Here is a 16,999-nt window from a genome sequence, read left to right as displayed (position 1 = left end):
TTACCTTGTGTTCAACAAAACTTCGGGGTTAGAATGTTAACTAAGAATAAGGGAGGGGAAGTGAAAGCAAAACTCTTAATTGGTCTCTCTTTTTTGCTTTTGTTTTGAAGACAAGCACTGGAAAAGTATTCAGCGTGATTGCCTTGTTTGAAAACGATATGGAGATCACTGTATACAAATATGGTGGAAGTCTAAACTTTGTGGCTCGAAGATTCTTATAGTAGCTACTGACTGTATGGGTACCTTGCATAACTGGTAATTCTGAAAATGCCTTGTGTGAACCCAGGAAATCTGTACTGTGGAACTGCAAACAGTCCTAGTGTGCTCAAAGTTACCTTCGTCCATGGATGTAAAAGATTGTGAATCATTGTAACTGCAACAAGATCCTTCCTGATTTTAAATAATATTCTAATGGTGCTATTAAACATTGCTAAAATCAACATGTGTGTTGTGGCAGAGAGCTGTAAGTATGGAGGGGATGTTTTATCAGACCATTTTGTAAATAAACTATGCGAAATCTGAAACTGATTGTGCTGAAGATTATTATGTAAGATTTTCTGCAGTTGTTCCCACTCAGTTTTTGCACCTGTAAATTTGTGCACTGCTGTTTGTTGGTTTAAGGGTAGCAGATGGTATTGAATGTTAAAGGCCAAACAGAATTTTTTTGTCTTTGCATCCAGAGCTTAAAATAGATATTCAGTTTTGGATTTCTTGCTCTTTAGGTTATGGGCTGAAGAAAAAGCAGTCCACGTGAGGCCGAGGGTATCCTGTGTCACATATCATGACTTCCTTACCTTTACTATGAGATTGTATTTCACCTGGATCCAGATTTAGAACTGCTCATGCTACAAAATATCGTGTGCTTAGAAGTATGGGGAACACCTCTGCACTTGAAAAAATGCTTGCAATTATTTTGTTCTTGCAGGTGAAGTGTAGCACCCCAGCTTTTTGGCAAGCTGCAGTGTCCTTTCATTGAAGTTTGTCATACCTACTTCAAGGGATGCAGTTTGTCATTTATGACATCGGTTTTTACTGTACCGTCTGTGATATCATTAGACAAAGTACCTCCCCTTAGTATTTTAACCTTTAAAAAATCTTTAAAAACATTTATTAGGACTGTTTAAATTCGTCAGCGTCAACTACAACCTCGGTCTAATAAGTTATACTTTCTTGTCAAATGTAGCCGTACTGCCTTTTAATGCTTTCTAATATGCTGTTAGTTTACAGCTCTTCCAAACAAGCATCAGATTCCCCTGCTGAAGATCCCAGAATATGGAACAAATCTGGCTCTTGCACCATTGCAACATCTGTAAATTCCATTATCAGCATGTTGACAGCAGAATCCCTGTTCCGTATTTGATATTAAGAGAGGATGCACAGTTTCTGCACAGGTGCTTGTTTTACCACTTCACTAAGCACTGAGAGATTCTGATCTGTGCAAGTGGGCCTTCAGCTTCAATGTGCTACTTCTGTGCTCCTGTATCTTGAGAAGCTTCACAATACTGCTTAGGGTTTATGGAAGGATTAACTTCTAGAGAAAAAAACTGCAATAACTTGCCTTTAAAGATTTTGCTTTAAGATTTTTTTTCTCTTGGTAAACATTGTCTTAAATATCAAAACTTTCAAGAGGACTTTATTAGCTTTAGTACATGTACGTTCAGTTTATAACCAGACACTAAGCTAGTTGATGTCCAGACTAACAGATCCACTGTTCAAATCTTTAAATAGTATGTTTCTGACATTCCATTTAAAAAACAAAAACCATAACCCCCCTCGGCATAATTAGATCATTACAATGTATTAATTTTTTGACAGTTCAAATGCCACATTGAGTTCACTGGCATAACTTTGATACACCTTTTTTTATTTGATTGGACAAAGTTCCCTGAAGTTTGACATTCTTTATGATCTGTTATTTCATGAGGGTTTCTGGTTTTCTTCTGGTCAAGATAAAAACGATTCCAGTGACTCGTACCGCTGACATGGGTGATAAATCAATGCATTTTTGAAAACTATATTGAACTGAATGCTGAATGAGTTTCTGTTTTGTGGTACACTCTTGCTAATTTTATCCAGAGTTATTGAGCAGATCTTGTTTCTTGTACAACAGTGTCTAATGCTATTTTTTTCCCCAGCCCAAAGGTATACTCTTGATTTAGTTCAGGAGAATGCATGCTCATTACTGGGGAGCAAATAGGAGTTTAGTGCTGACACCTAATGATATCTTGTGCAGATGATAAATAAAAACACAACTACAAGCCTATTTAAAACTTGTGTAACTGCTAATGCTTGAACAGAACACAGCCTCCCACCCTCTCTAGTGCAGTAACATGCTCGTTGCTTCAGAAGGAGGCAGTGATCCAAGCCATGTCAAGGTAAACCAGTATTGTGAAGTTAAGTGCAATTTCAAGGGTTACAACTTACTTGCAAGTTGTCACCAATAAAGCTAGTCATCTCTTAAGATGACGTGGTGAGTTTCATTACCGTAGCAACTCCTTTAATTCTCATGCACTCCTATGTCTTAAAATCAATGAAAGACGGCTTTTTGAGGTGTGCTTTAGCACAGTTGCTGTTCAACTTCAGGCTCTTGCCATTGTTGCTGCAGTGGGTCCAGCCCTAAACGTGCTGAAGCAAATAGCATCTTTGAGTAGTGCAGGCTGACTCCTACCCTTAAGATCTGTATGCCTGAGGAGTGCTGCAAGGAGCAGCACTGCTTATGCACCCATCTCCCACTTCTCACGTGGTAGTGAACTGCTGCTGAAGGTAACACTGGCCTGATTACCTGTGGCAATGTCCCTGTCCCCTCCTCCTTGTGCAGTGGTGAATGTTGTAAAGTCCAGTTTGACAACCAGCAGCAAAGAGACGGCTTTTAACTTTGGACATGCTGCTAGGATCCTATGAGCTTCAGATGGGCAAGAGTGGCATCCGCTTTCTGGCAGCAGCAGGACACAGTACAGTCAGAGACAGTTGCTGTGATCACACACAAAAGCGTTGCTCAGTTAGACCTCTTTCTAGTATCTTAAAAGAATAGGAGGAAATGTACCTTTTTTTAAGCGGTGACTCAGTGTGTTAGATGTATTTAACCTAGAATTGTCTCTCCAGTTTCATTTGGGGGAAGAATCTGTTCCAATTTTTCTGAATGTTTTCTTTCCTTGCGCCCCCTGTTCCTCCCTCCCCTCCCAAATGACAAAGCTTTGGGATAGTGTTGATGTTTATACATTTTACACTTAAGTATAAGGACATAAAACTATGTATATTCATCATATTTAAGTAACCGCAAATCAATGTCTGCTGTTTAAAGCCAACAGAACAGTGTGAGTTTTAAGTTCAGCAATTATTGTATAGATATATCTTAAGTTCAACTGACAAGTGTGCATAAAATGTTACCAATGCTGTAAATTATTTTTAATAAAGAAAATTGTATCACAGTTCTTGTATGTTCCCATCTATTTTGAATAGATAGTATGGAATACACCTAAAATGGTACTGTAAGTATGCATGAAAGGGTGGGGTGAATAAGGAAAAGGGTATAATTGCGCATGTTTCATTTTCTTGTTAGTATCTCACATGTGGGCTTCCAAAGCACATTTAGTTGGTGTAGAAGGAGGTTTTCTGTGTTAACTGAGCCCCAGATACTAGTCTGGATATTATATCAAATTCTTTTTGAATAACTGTGGTGGTGGGTTGTTTGGTTTTTTTTTTTTTCAGGAAAATGTCTGCTTTGAGAATCCAGATCAAATCCTGTACTAAAGCAAGCTGCTGACCCGGGTTACGGTTATGGCGCATATACCTGAGAGCTCTGACGGGATCTTCAAAAGTGATTTGGGGGTGTCCAACACCGACCCACCTCTGAAGACTCACTTTCAGAAGAGGCATTAGACTTGCATCCAACATGGAGATGCTAGATTATCCAAGTCTTACCTTTCTTGCAGGCAATGGTAAGTGAGGTTGAAGTACAACCCTAGTGTTGTGTGTTGCCTCACAACCGTGCTTCCCACTGGAATACTGGGCAGGCAGGGGAAACAGAAGTCTACAGGTCTTAAGTCTTGGCACTACTGTCTGGAAGCTAAGGCAAGACTAGCAAGGTACAGATCTGCAAAATGCACTGTGGTTTTGTTTACAAAGAGAATGAGCATATTGTGGTTTTTCTGTAACCTGCTATGTACCTTAAAGTCACAAGCATAGTAAGGATGATTTCCTGCTGTATCAATTTTGTTCCAGTGAGCTAAACCTTCAGTCAGCCCCAGAAATCGGGAGAGGGAACCCTAAATATTTTCCAGAGCTCTTTTATTCCTGAAAAAACCAACCCATGCTTGTTTGATTTCAGGGGGGCGGGGAGGAAGGAGAGTGAAGTAGGTAAAAAATATTTATTAGTTGGTCAATCACTTTGTTTAGTAACATCTGTTCTGAAATTGAGGGGAAAAAAGATCCAAGGAACTTGTATTTGTTTCCTGGGAAATAGTTCCCCTTTTCTAAATTCCCCATTGGATTTAAATAATTTTTTCAATTTAGTGTCCTTAATATTACCAATAACACTGAAATATGGGGACAGAGGATTCTTGATAACTGGTTTACTTAAAACCAGTTTTTTTTTTAAACTTCAGTAACACTTTCCTAGATCCTTCTTATTCAGATGCCTAGCTCCATCACAGCAGGACCTCAAACATTGCAGATTACCTTTTTTTTTTTTTATTCATGAATTTCAGATGAGATTTATATATCGATCATGAAAGGTAGTATGTGTGGGGGACTGAGGTTTGTAATTATTTTAATTAAGTCTAAAATTCTCTAGGACTGGACCAGTGTTTCCCACCTGAGGTCCAGTTTAAAGGCCATCTTGAGAAAGATGCCTCAGGTTTGTTACAGGTAAATGATCTTGCATCAGAACAGTTTGATAGAGTTTTTGATCTTGTGTTCCCGAAAAAAGGATTTAAACAAAATAATCCAGTGTAAATCTCTGTTTCTAACTGCTAGCAGTGGGAGCACTGCTTTTTTTTTCTTCAAGTGTTTTCCCGTTCTGACTGGAGGTCAAACGTTTCCTTCCTCTCGTGCTGTTCGAAGCTAAAACCCCGCAGGAAGGGTGCGTTGCCTAGCCGGCAGCCCCCGCGCCAGCGCTGCGGGTTTGCCTGCCTTCCGTCTCGGCCACCCTTTCCCCGCACGGAGAGCCCGCGGAAGGGGCGGTCCGGTGCAGGGGCAGGCCGGGACCAGCGGCGGTGGGCGGGAGGGGTCACTGTGGGGGGCGGGAGCTGCCCGGTGGGGCGGGCGCGGGGTCGGGGGCAGGCGGTCACTCCCTGCGGGCCCTTGTACTGCCCGGGCGGGACAGAGATTGGGGCAGCTACTGCAGAGTCTAAAGGTCCGTGGCTGTGCGGAGGGGAGGCCGAGACCGGGAGCGGGCCAGAGGCAGAGCGAGCGTCCCGAGGTTTGTGCTGTGTTCCGTGAGGCAGGAATTCCGACGGCCGCGACCAGGCAGAAAGAGGATGTCTGCTTTAAGATCTAGCAAAATAGTTCTTCTCTTTCGCAGACGTGAAGTTAGGAATTTGTGGGCAGGGATTCAGCAACTCTGTGCCTTAGGAAATCATTCGTGTTTAGCAACGTGCCAGGCTAAGCTGCTACTGGAACTCAGCTAATAAAAATGGTTCTAATTAATAAGCTTATCACGCCTGCTTGTTCTGAACAGATCGAGCGCATCTCTCTAGAAGTCTTTCTTGGCGGGGGCGGGGGAGGCACTGGGGGGCTGGCTACAGACCAAGTAGTTGACAAGAAACCACGATGTAAGAAATCTGGACTGGCTTAGTGAGTTTTCTTTGCTTGTGTAATAAACCCAGGAGACTCCTCTCCAGTATCCGAATGCATTTTGTTGCAGTAGTTATTGCTTCTGATGTCAGAATACAGATAAGATCATCCAGCTTCTCTTTTTCTCCTAGAGACACAATGTCTTCTAGAAATGACTGTCAACCCCAGACATTCACCAAACCAGCACTTGGTGAAACAGAAGTGACTGAATTGGTTGAAAGGGTGTTTGGATTAAAGGTGTCTTGGGTCAGGCCACTCCCCAGCTATGATGATCAGAATTTCCACGTGCGTGTCTCTAGAAGCAAAGGCGCAGCTGAAGGTGCTGATGAGTACGTCCTGAAGATCACCAATTCGGAAGACAGCCAGGAGCCCGACCTCATTGAAGCACAGACCCAGGCCATGATGTTTCTCAGCGCTGAAGGCTTTCCTTCAGCTACTCCTTATCTTACAAAAGATGGTAACATAATGTCTCTGGAGTCAGGAGGTGAGCAATTAGAATCACCTTTACTGCCCTGCTGTCTCACCCATAGCTTGGTGGTAGTTTGCTATATGGTGTGCCATATATGCACTAAAGTAAAACTCTAGACTTATTTTTAAATATTAGGGGATATGGATCGGGTGACCTGTATGTCCAGCCATAATAGTCCAAAGTTAAAATGCTAGAAGCAAAGCATGTTAAAAAGAGTAATAATTAACTATGAAAATACTTAGGAAATAACTTAAGTGTAATGAGTTGGAGAAAACGTGACCTGTCCACCCACACGAAAAGGAAACAAAACCTCATTGACTAAATAGTGTTACAAGTTATTTGCCTGCAGAATAGTGTAAAATACAGTTCTAGCCCATCTATGACACCAGAACAAATTGCTTTACTAGCACTTGGAATGAAAATTGTGGGGACGTTTTCCTTTTATTTTTGCTGTAACTTCTGTACCAAAGCTGGGATTCCCGAGACCTCCTGTTCCACTGCAAAGCTGTGCAGGTGGGTGTCTGCGGGCACTGGAGGAAGCCTGCTGTAGGCAGAGTCAATTCCAAATGCAAGGGCTAGAGGTCCAGCGTAGATTTTGAGCATGTTAAGGTTTCAACATCATTGTACAGCATTCTGGTAAATCACATCTGTTTTATCAGCTACATCTGACAACTTCTACACAGGGATAAACCTTTTTTGCCTCTTCTATTAGCTAATACTCAATCATGTACGTTGAAGCAACTGACTGCATATCTCTCTCCTTGTTAGGTAGTGGATCTGGGAACAAAAAATACATGGTCAGACTGTTGACTTACCTGCCAGGTATGCCTGTAGCAAAAATTGCTACAAATACTCAGATTTTCTATGAGATCGGTAAGCTAGCTGCCAGTCTGGATAAAGCTCTCTCAGAGGTGAGTTTTTGTTGCTCTGGTCTCACAAACTTCTTTCTCAGTTAATTTCTCCCCTGTATTACTTCTCGTGCTTGCTGTCTGCTTTCCTGATCTGCAAAATTCAAGTTGGTGAATGCAGCTGTCAGTTTAACTCATCTTTCAGGTGCCAGCCTCTGTGCTGACCACCACTAAATCACTTCCCCAGTTGGTGCCTATGACACGGTATTGATGATCCTTTTGCAATGCATTTTTGTACCACGAACAGGGAGATAAGGATTTCTTTTTACCTGTGCAAAACTCACCTGTTTCAGGTTTCAAACCTGGCAAATAGAAGAGCGAACCCTTGGCTGCCCAAATTAGAAGCATGTAAAACTTGTTTTAAAGCATTTTTACATACAGCATGTCAGGCACAGCTGGCTGGTCTGTTATTTCGAATTCACGTTGACTTGCTGTCTTCTTCCTGGTCATTAGAACTGTGACCACTGGTAGCAGTTGGTTCCTTCTCTACAGTGCCAGTTGGGCCAGTGAACAGGGATTTGTGACACTTCTCATTTGCACTGCTTCCGGTCAAATAATCTTAATGCAAAGTAAGTTCTTTCTCTAATTATATAGGATAGTAAAGCTGGTAAATCAGCCCGTAATTAAGTCTGATACATAAAAGAACTTTTGCATTATGTATTGCCTTTCATTAACCTTTCCTTCTCATGTTCTGGCTACTGGCTCCAGACAATTATGAAATGCGAATTGCCAGCTTTACTAACCACACTCTTAAATTACAGGAGCATTTTTCATTTGGGAAAGATAATGTACTGTTGCATTCTACCACTCTGGTCACGCTTTCATAATGCAATTAAAACAATTTATATAGACCAGCTAGTCTCAAAATATGGCTGTGACTTGTCCTGCAAAAGAGGGAAGAGTTAATGAGAAAGCAAATTTTGATGAAAAAGGCTCTTTATGCCCTGAACATACAGATTATCATCTACCAAGGTCTGTCATTTAAAAGAAAGAAAATTTCAATTGTTACTGTCAAAACTTCAATATATGATCAACACTAAAAATAATACCTAAGGTATTAAATTTTCTGATGACAGATCAGAAAATACAACCTGTCTTTTCTTCCCAGTTATTTTACTTTGTCAACTTGATAGCAAAGCGATGTGCCATGCTTTGTTGTGTGCACAAAATAGTATTCCACTGCTTTGTCTGTTGGTGTCTCCTTTTGCTTGGATGTTCCTCAAGGTGGAACTAAGTTCATGGCTCTAACACGACTGTCTATGGCTTTACAGTAACAGGAGCTCATGACTTTTTATTACCCTTTGCACACCTGGTATCGCATTTACAGCTTGCTGGAATATCTGATTTGTGCTGGGAAGACTGCAGTGGTTGCTTACCAGATGATATTTCTTCCTACCAGCGTCGTGCTTCATACAGCATTAGGGATCCTGTATTGTGATTTTTGGTTTAGGCTTGATCCTGTTCCTTACTTTTTCATATACGGTTCCAGTTTTGACGATCGTTTAGCTATCTTTAAGAGCCTTAATTACAAGCGTGGATTTCTTTTTAAGTTACTCTAGTAGGAAGGGTTTTTTATTTGTCCCATGCTCTGCTGGAACCTGGCCCACAAGCCACCTTAATAAGCATTAGTGGATTCAAGGATAAGAGTGGTATGCAGTGGGAGGGGTGCTTTTCCTCCCTGAACGTCACTTTCCAAATCACCTTTTTCATTTGGTCGTGAGAGAAAGGTTAGGGACCTTGTTGTTGTCTAAAATATTTAGGCTACTTGGATGTACAAGGGCAAATTTTTGTAAGAATAAAGCTCTGTCCAGTATCTCCATAAAGTATTTTGGTCCTCAGGATTTTTCATGTGCCACCTGACCGTAAGGCTCGTCCCCTCCAAGCTGCCACCTTTAAATGCACAGAGTGTGCCTGTTCCCAGCTCGCTGCCAGGTTTTGCATCTCTTGTGCTCCAACAGCTTTCTGTAGCGCCAGCTGAGCTCTGCCAGTGTGGGACTCCTGCTTTGGCAAGGCCTCAAAGTCGCTACCTAATGTCATGTTACAGAAAGTCAGTATCAGCTGTGAATTATTTAAGTGATGAATGAGTTAACCTTTGTACCTAAAGAATGGGGAAAAAAGCATTTGGGTTGTGTTAGATATTAAGATGCTTGCTGTAATAATTCTTCAACTTGTTTTTTTTACTTGTTGATACAAAGCAATAGTCAAAGTCATGGTTCTTTTCAGTGATTCTCATGAGGAACCTGTTAAAATTAACAGAGGCTTTGAATCAGCCCTTTAATCATAAAAACAGGATTTTTACTTACGGCCTATCTTACCTTGTGCTTTTTCCAAAGAAATTCCATCATCCATCAGTAAAAAGTCTGCATCGAGGTCAGTTCATCTGGAACTTGGCAAACATTCCTCTTCTAGATCAGTACATTGATGCCTTGGGCCAGAACAAATACCGTGAAGTTGTGGAACAAGTTATTAAGCAGTTTAAAGTGAAAGTAATACCGAAGCTAAGCAGTTTTCGAGCCTGTGAGTAGTATTTTGTTCTCATTGTAATTATGTTGAACAGAGACACCAAAATTTCCTACAGCAGTTTGGGTCTGTGGAGAAGGCAAAAAAAGGCCAAAAGGCTCCTTTGTCCATAGCTAGACACGTGTAAATATTGTGCTGAATGAACGCAGCGCAGATAAGCCAGGAGGAACATGCTGTCCAGAGTCAGGTTGGGTTCTTGATCTTTCTGATGTGTGTGCTTCCAGTTAAAGTGATGATTTTTCATGCTGTTATATCAGCTTAATAAGAATATATGGAGTATGCTACTTCTTTTCATAAACACTAATAACTATTTAATAATTTTTAATTCAGCTCACATTAATGTTGCTGATAATTTGATAATTTGAAAGCTGCTATTCTGTGTTGGGAAAACATGTAGTGTATCACAAGTTCTACCAGACCAGAATAAGACCTCGTACTGCTCCCTTTATTAAGATGTCTGGTCACCTCTTAGGGGAATGGAAATTCCTAGGAAGCAGTAAGGCTATGAAAGGCAACACTTGATGCTGAGGGAGATGAGCATAGTTTTGTAGTTGAGTATTAGTTTGAGCCTCTATGCATCTTTTCAAAGCTGTTTCACTGGGAAATGGGGGGGAAGTTAGATGCTGCTATTTAATAATTATTAAATACTGTTTCTTCTGTGTTCAGGTATCAATCATGGAGATCTTAATGACCACAACATTCTAGTAGACTCCAGTTCTGCTTCTCCAGAGAATCCTCAGTATAGATTGTCCGGCATCCTGGATTTTAGTGACATGAGTTATGGGTATTACGTATTTGAAGTTGCAATAACTATCATGTACATGATGATTGAGAGCCCAGATCCTCTAAGCGTTGGAGGTCACGTTCTCGCAGGGTTTGAAAGTGTCCTGCCGCTCACAGAGGAGGAGAGAGGTGCCCTCTTTCTCTTGGTGTGCGGGAGGTTTTCTCAGTCCCTTGTCATAGCGGCCCACACAGCTCTGCGGTACCCTGAGAATACGGAATACCTCATGATCACAGCCAAAACCGGATGGAAACACTTAATGAAAATGTTTGAGGTGGGCCAAGAAGCTGTAGAGAAGATGTGGTTTGAGACTGCCAAGGCGTACACGAACCACCCACCTGCCGAGTAGGCCGATGGCTGCTGAGGTACTTGCAGGGTGACACCCGACTCTATGGCAATAAAGGCGGCGCTGCCTACGCCGGAGCGCGTCCCCGCGGTGTGTGCGCAGATGGGTTCGGGGTACGGACCGGGGCGGGGGGGTTGTCGCTGCCCATTCCTCAGCGGGCCAGCCTCGCCTCCCTGCCCCAGCCGCTGCGGCTTTCCTGAGCGGTACTGCCGGCCGCTCCCCACAGCGCCGGGGGCAGCCGTTACGGCGGGGGGGGGGGGGGGGCGGTAAGGCGGCCGTTGGGGCGGCGCACGGGCACCCCTTAGGGCGGCTGGAGCTCCTGCGCGCGTGCTGACCTGCCGGGAGGGGGCGCGGACGCGGGCACGGGCGCGAGCGCCAGCCCCGCCCGCCGGCGGTAGGGGGAGGAAAGGGACCGCGGGACCCACCCTAGCCCGGCACGCGGCAGCGCGCAGGCGCGGCGGCCATTTCCGACGCAGCGGTGAAGGTTTGGGCGCGGCCGCAGCGCCCGGTTGTTCCCCCGGCGGACAGGACTCGCTGGCCCTCCCCGGCCGATCGGCCCCCTCCGGCCTGCTGTGAGTGAGGGCGGGCGGCCTGCGGGGCGCGGGGCGCGGCCCTGCGCGTCGCGGGAGCGGCAAGGCCTCGCCTTCCGCCGCGATGAGGATGACTCTGCAGTGCGGCCGCCGGGGGGGGCGCTGGGCGGGGGTCCGGTGGGGCGGGGCGCGGCGGACGGCGGGACGTTCGGTGCCGGTTAACGTGCCTTGTGTGGTGTCTTGCAGGTCCGCTTCCTTTCGGCTCGCGGCGCGTCCCCGGCACGATGGTGAGTGGCAGCGGCGGGCCGGGCTCGCCTTCCCGGGGCTTTGCGGAGCCGCCTTTAGCCACGGTCCGCTCGGCCGCCGCCTGAGGCGGGCGCTGGGCTCTCAGGCTGCAGCGGCGGGGGCGCTGGTCAGCCCCCCGCGGGGCGAGGGTGCGGGCTCGGCCGTGTCCCCGGGAGAGGCCCGCCCCTGGAACGGCGGTGGCGTTAGTTTCTTGTCGCGGGTACAAAACCGAGGTTGCTACGCGAGGGGTTTTTATATCTGCGGCTCAGCGAATCACTAATTTTAGAATGTTGCTTTCTGACAAGAGAATGGTGATATTTAATGACCTATTGCTTTTTACAGTCTCGAAGATATGACTCCAGAACGACCATATTTTCCCCAGAAGGTATTTTTTAACCCTGTGCTTTCAAGTATACTCTGACTGTTCTGTCCAGCTTCTCAAAACTAAATAACAAACTATTTGTATAAAGGTTGGTTGTTCATAGTCTGTTTCCATTCATATCAAGTTACAGAAATCATATATACCTGCCAGAAGTAGTGCCCAATTCTGTGAGGACACTGAAGGTTCGAAGTAGAGACATCCAAATTTGTTCTAATTCGATCAATAATGAGACAGTGCCGGCTGGCATGTTTTTGACCACCTGCCATTTTTTGAAATAACTTGAGCAAACCTTCACCATTCATCTTTTGTTTCAGTATAGATGGATATTGTTACTGTTCCCTCCCCCTAAGAATGCATAATATCCTGCTGGTGCAGTCCTCACCGTGTTATTCTTACGCATGCTGAAGCAAGTACATACAAGCCATGCTTTCCTATTTCTTAGATGGGATGGACTTGAAAAGTCTGGAAGTTTAGTGTCAAATATTTTCTTTTGATTGCTGCAAATCTGTTTTGGCTCATTGTACTGCAACAGAGAGTTCTGAAGATATTTTATTTTTTTTTCCCCCTGCTCCAAAAGAGGGTCTTTTTTCCACCTCGATGATACCCTGTATTACCTTATCAGATTTGTGCATTTTCTTTCTCTAACTCCTTCCTCCTTTTCAACCAATTAATTTGCTATTAACTGAAGACTAAGACTAGGTTGTACAATGAGTATCTGTCAGCTTCTTGCAAATTTAAGTCACTCTGCAAACTTGGTCTTATTCAGTGTTACTTTTCTGATGTTAGTAATTTGAATCCTTTCCTAGGTCGCTTGTACCAGGTTGAGTATGCAATGGAAGCAATTGGACATGCAGGTACTTGCTTGGGAATACTAGCAAATGATGGTGTTTTGCTAGCAGCAGAGAGACGCAACATTCACAAGCTTCTTGATGAAGTATTTTTCTCAGAGAAGATATACAAACTTAATGAGTAAGTTGAAACGATGATCGGATTTCCAGTGATGTTATCAGTAACAACATACTGCTGTTATCTAGACATTTGAGCACAGAACCTGGTTTTATTTTATTTGAAGTGCTATTATTCTTTTTGGTCGCTGTTTTAGACAGGTATGACTGTTTTGTCATTGTTTGCTTCAGTAGTTCTCCTTCTAAAGTAGAAGCATCACTGGTTTTTTAATCTCTAGAATTTTCTGTGTGGAATAGCCTGTTTGTTGGTACTGCCCCATACAAGGTAATGTTATGGCAGCACTTAAGAAAATTGGGAATTCTCTGTGTTACGAAACACCATTTGGGGGGGCAGAATAAAGAATGCACACACAAATCACCGTGTTATTTCAGCTCAGCCTCCTCTTCTTTGTTTTTCTTGTGTTTCAAAGAGAACAAGATCATTAGGTAAAATGTGCCTTAGCTTTCTTTGCCACAGTTGTAGCAGAGATGATACCTCTCTCTACTATGACATCATTTTTAGCTCTCTGGAAGTTAAATTTATGATGTCACAGTGAAGAGTGTTACCGATTACATTCTCTTGCCTGTAAGGGAGGTAGTGTTTCATCCTTGCAGAAGGTGCCTATGAAACGGGTAGATTTCATCCTGTCAGCTTCCCATTCTATGTTGATCTTGAAAGCAGCTAGGACCATAGGAAGTACTAGATTTGCAAGGAGGCTGTGTGACAGTGTGCTTGAATAGTCACCTAGGCCAGCCCTTCCATCTTCTGAAAAATTAAGTTCACTTGGAAAAAATAAGCTGGATTATTTTTCTCGAATCCTTTCTGTGTAGCGAAGGCTTTGTAGTAATATCAGATTGGGCAAAAGAGATCTTAAGAGCAAATGAAACAATCAAGGACATGAAGTGCTTATTTTTCTTACCATCAAATCAAGATCACTAAGTTTCAGTTACAAAAATGCAGCGTGTCAGCCAGGAACTTCTACTGATGGCCTGCCACATCTGTGTGGCTCCTTCAACATGCAGGTGGCCTCCAGACAGACACTTGTATGTAGCTAACGGCTCTTGTGAAGACACTTGGGACTTAATCATCTTCAGCATGATCCTTTTTTCAGAGCTATATGTATAACTAACATACTGACCCATTTACGCTTTGCTGTCCACCTCTGTTCTTGGGAAATGGTTACATAATAATTTTGATGTACCCTAATGAAGCTGGTTTTTATGGCAGCTATGTATTTCTGATCAGAAAAGCCCAACAGCAGGTGTTCTGCTTGAACCACTGTGTGAAGATGTGTGTTTGTTGCAGATGGATAGGAATTCAGTTAACTTGTATGCTTGTATTGCAGGGATATGGCTTGCAGTGTTGCAGGAATAACTTCAGATGCCAATGTTCTAACAAATGAACTGAGACTGATTGCGCAGAGGTAGGTCTCCTGATCGTTCACGTGGTTTCAGTTGCTGGCACTGTCAGATTTGGTCCTGCTTACATATTAAGTTGACATGAACATGCATTCAGTAGAGCCAAAGTAGACTGAAATGAAACAGCTAGGTCAGAGAGGTTCCAACTGAGGAACTTGTTTCTTGTTAAATGCGGTAGAGGATACTGCCAGCAAAACAAGTTTTGAAAACTGTGTTTTCTTTTTCATATATTAGGTATTTGTTGCAATATCAAGAGCCCATTCCTTGCGAACAGCTGGTAACAGCACTATGTGATATCAAGCAGGCTTATACACAGTTTGGAGGTAATGAAGAGTGATGAACCGTTGTGCTTCTAAATGTCTGAAGAATTATTCTGTTGCATAATGTGAAGTGTCTGAGTCTCTGGACAGTTATACCAAATTCTGCTCTAACAAGTTATACTGAGGAAAACAATAGCCAAATTCAGGAGGGGAGTGGGCAGTTGTGGTTACTGCTTTGCTACTGAAGGTGCTGCCTTTTAGTGATTGAGAGATTGGTGGCTGAGATTCTGGCCCATTGCATAGAATGTTTCAAGTGCTCTTGGACTTAGTGAATGCCTTCAGAAGACCAGTAGAGAATTTTGATATATAACCATGCAATGTTTTGGGCCCATCCAGCATAATGGCACAGTGGCTCACAAATAAGGCTATATGTAGGGGTATCGATATTGTAACACTTTAAAAAATAGTATTTCTGTAGATCAAGCAACGTGTTAGAAAATGGTGTTGTAAGTAGTATTTCTCAGTAGGTAAAGTGATGATTCTGGTATTTTACATATATGTAGTGTGAAAGAATGACCTTTTTATGTATCTGGCTTTTGACACTGTTAAGTTATATGCCTTAATAGCTAGGCTACAAACTTAATATTTAAATTTTTGATTTGAAGTCCTGAGTTGGTAAATTACAATTTGTGGAGACGGAATGAGCTGCTCTTAGAGTTAAATGAAATAAACCACTGCTCCCCCCTCCCCCCATGACTTAGAAGGAAATGCTGGTGTGGTTATCTCAAGCAACAGAACAGTCTGTTAAATCCTACTTCACAGGAATAGATTTGAAAAAGGAAATCAAAGAAAATAATTGTCACTCATGACCAGTCTTGTTACTAAATTTAGATTGCTAATAACCTTCTTTTCAACAGGAAAACGTCCTTTTGGTGTTTCGTTGCTGTATATTGGCTGGGATAAGCATTATGGATTTCAGCTGTATCAAAGTGATCCTAGTGGAAATTATGGAGGGTGGAAAGCTACATGCATTGGAAATAATAGTGCTGTAAGTTCTGGGTTTTTTTTCCTCTCAAAAAGTCAAGCAAAAAGTGTAAATGGCACTGTACTAATTAAACTGAGTTGTTGATTACTAGTGCAGAGGAGAAATACATAACTGTAGAAACACTGCTGGTTATTCATGTATTGAAATTATCTGGCAAAAAGCAACGGTTTGGTTGATTGCCCAAAGATACCATTTTAATTTCTGTGAAACTTACAGGCAGCTGTATCAATGCTAAAGCAAGACTACAAAGAAGGAGAAATGACCTTAAAGACTGCACTTGCATTAGCCATTAAGGTCCTAAACAAAACCATGGATGTTAGCAAACTCTCTGCAGAGAAAGGTAAGTGGTTCGCTAATACGCGATAATGCCCTTGGCTTACAAAAAGAAAATGTAGTGAATACACTAGATGTGGATTATTGGATTTTTAAGTTGTTGTGTGAAAAATGTTTTTAGAAGATGCAGCAGCTCTCAGCCTTAACCTTTCAAAGAGGCATACTGATAGCTTAGTTGAGGATGATCCAGCTTGGTCAGCTCCAGGGGCTAGACCAGAGTTTAGGGATTGTAGGCCCCACTGGGGCTACGTGTCTGGTAAAGAATCACTAGAGAGTTATTAACGCGCTTGTATACGCTGCTGCAGAAGAGGAGGGCTGCTGTCTGGCTTGCCAGTCAAGCTTCTTTGTAGAGGGAGAAGAGCGCTCTGCTTCATTGTCAGTTGTAACTACAAATCTTACCCTTCTGATGATTGTTCTGTCTAAAGGACAAAATGTAATGCCTCTGTCTGTTCCATATGTTTCAGTTGAAATTGCAACATTGACAAGAGAGAACGGAAAGACAGTAATCAGGGTTCTGAAGCAAAAGGAGGTGGAACAGTTGATAAAACAACATGAGGAGGAGGAAGCAAAAGCTGAACGCGAAAAGAAGGAAAAAGAACAAAAAGAGAAGGATAAATAGAATATGAAATGAAGTGTTCTGTAGATAATATAGGACCTGCTTCAGTAAAAGATAATGTGGATTTCTGTTTTGTAGAAACCTACAAATATGCCATGGAGGACGCAGAATTACTTTTGATGAACTAGGTCCTTAATAATCATTCATGTAATTAGTTTACTGCTCCTTACATTGACCAATAATTGCTTTAATTCTTGAACACTCTATTTCTTTCATCTTCTATTTTTTATTATGGAATAAAATTTAAGAAGAATAGTGATGGGTGTCTTTATTTCCTCAGTAATGCCTGGATATGCACAATCTTGAGGGATTTAATCGCTTTAAACCATTAAAACAAGGTATATGCTAGTTGGTAAAGAAAAAATATG

General features: G+C 42.7%; 3 protein-coding genes across 3 annotated transcripts in view; all 3 read left to right on the top strand.

Moving 5' to 3' along the window:
* The window catches only part of IREB2 (iron responsive element binding protein 2), a 29,294-nt gene extending 25,866 nt beyond the window's left edge, over positions 1–3,428 (top strand). Inside the window, exon 22 of the mRNA XM_075099984.1 lies at positions 111–3,428. Coding sequence (XP_074956085.1) covers positions 111–221 — 111 coding nt within the window. The 3' untranslated portion in view covers positions 222–3,428. The remainder of the gene's footprint in view (positions 1–110) is intronic.
* A 1,804-nt stretch (positions 3,429–5,232) lies between these two features.
* HYKK (hydroxylysine kinase) lies at positions 5,233–10,820 on the top strand. The gene is made up of 5 exons (XM_075099985.1): positions 5,233–5,419; positions 5,925–6,277; positions 7,031–7,173; positions 9,504–9,687; positions 10,357–10,820. The coding sequence occupies exons 2-5, from the start codon at positions 5,932–5,934 to the stop codon at positions 10,818–10,820; spliced, it is 1,137 nt and encodes a 378-aa protein (XP_074956086.1). The 5' UTR covers positions 5,233–5,419; positions 5,925–5,931.
* Positions 10,821–11,293: 473 nt separating this feature from the next.
* On the top strand, positions 11,294–16,886 carry PSMA4 (proteasome 20S subunit alpha 4). Its single transcript, XM_075099987.1, has 9 exons — positions 11,294–11,389; positions 11,594–11,634; positions 11,975–12,017; positions 12,821–12,983; positions 14,305–14,382; positions 14,612–14,700; positions 15,555–15,685; positions 15,899–16,022; positions 16,480–16,886. The coding sequence occupies exons 2-9, from the start codon at positions 11,632–11,634 to the stop codon at positions 16,632–16,634; spliced, it is 786 nt and encodes a 261-aa protein (XP_074956088.1). The 5' UTR covers positions 11,294–11,389; positions 11,594–11,631; the 3' UTR covers positions 16,635–16,886.
* The last annotated feature ends 113 nt before the right edge of the window (positions 16,887–16,999 follow it).

This window comes from Phalacrocorax aristotelis, chromosome 7 (assembly GCF_949628215.1).
Source record: "Phalacrocorax aristotelis chromosome 7, bGulAri2.1, whole genome shotgun sequence".
Taxonomy (NCBI): domain Eukaryota; kingdom Metazoa; phylum Chordata; class Aves; order Suliformes; family Phalacrocoracidae; genus Phalacrocorax; species Phalacrocorax aristotelis.
Note: the sequence above shows the minus strand (reverse complement) of the source record. Positions and strands in the feature narration are given on the sequence as shown.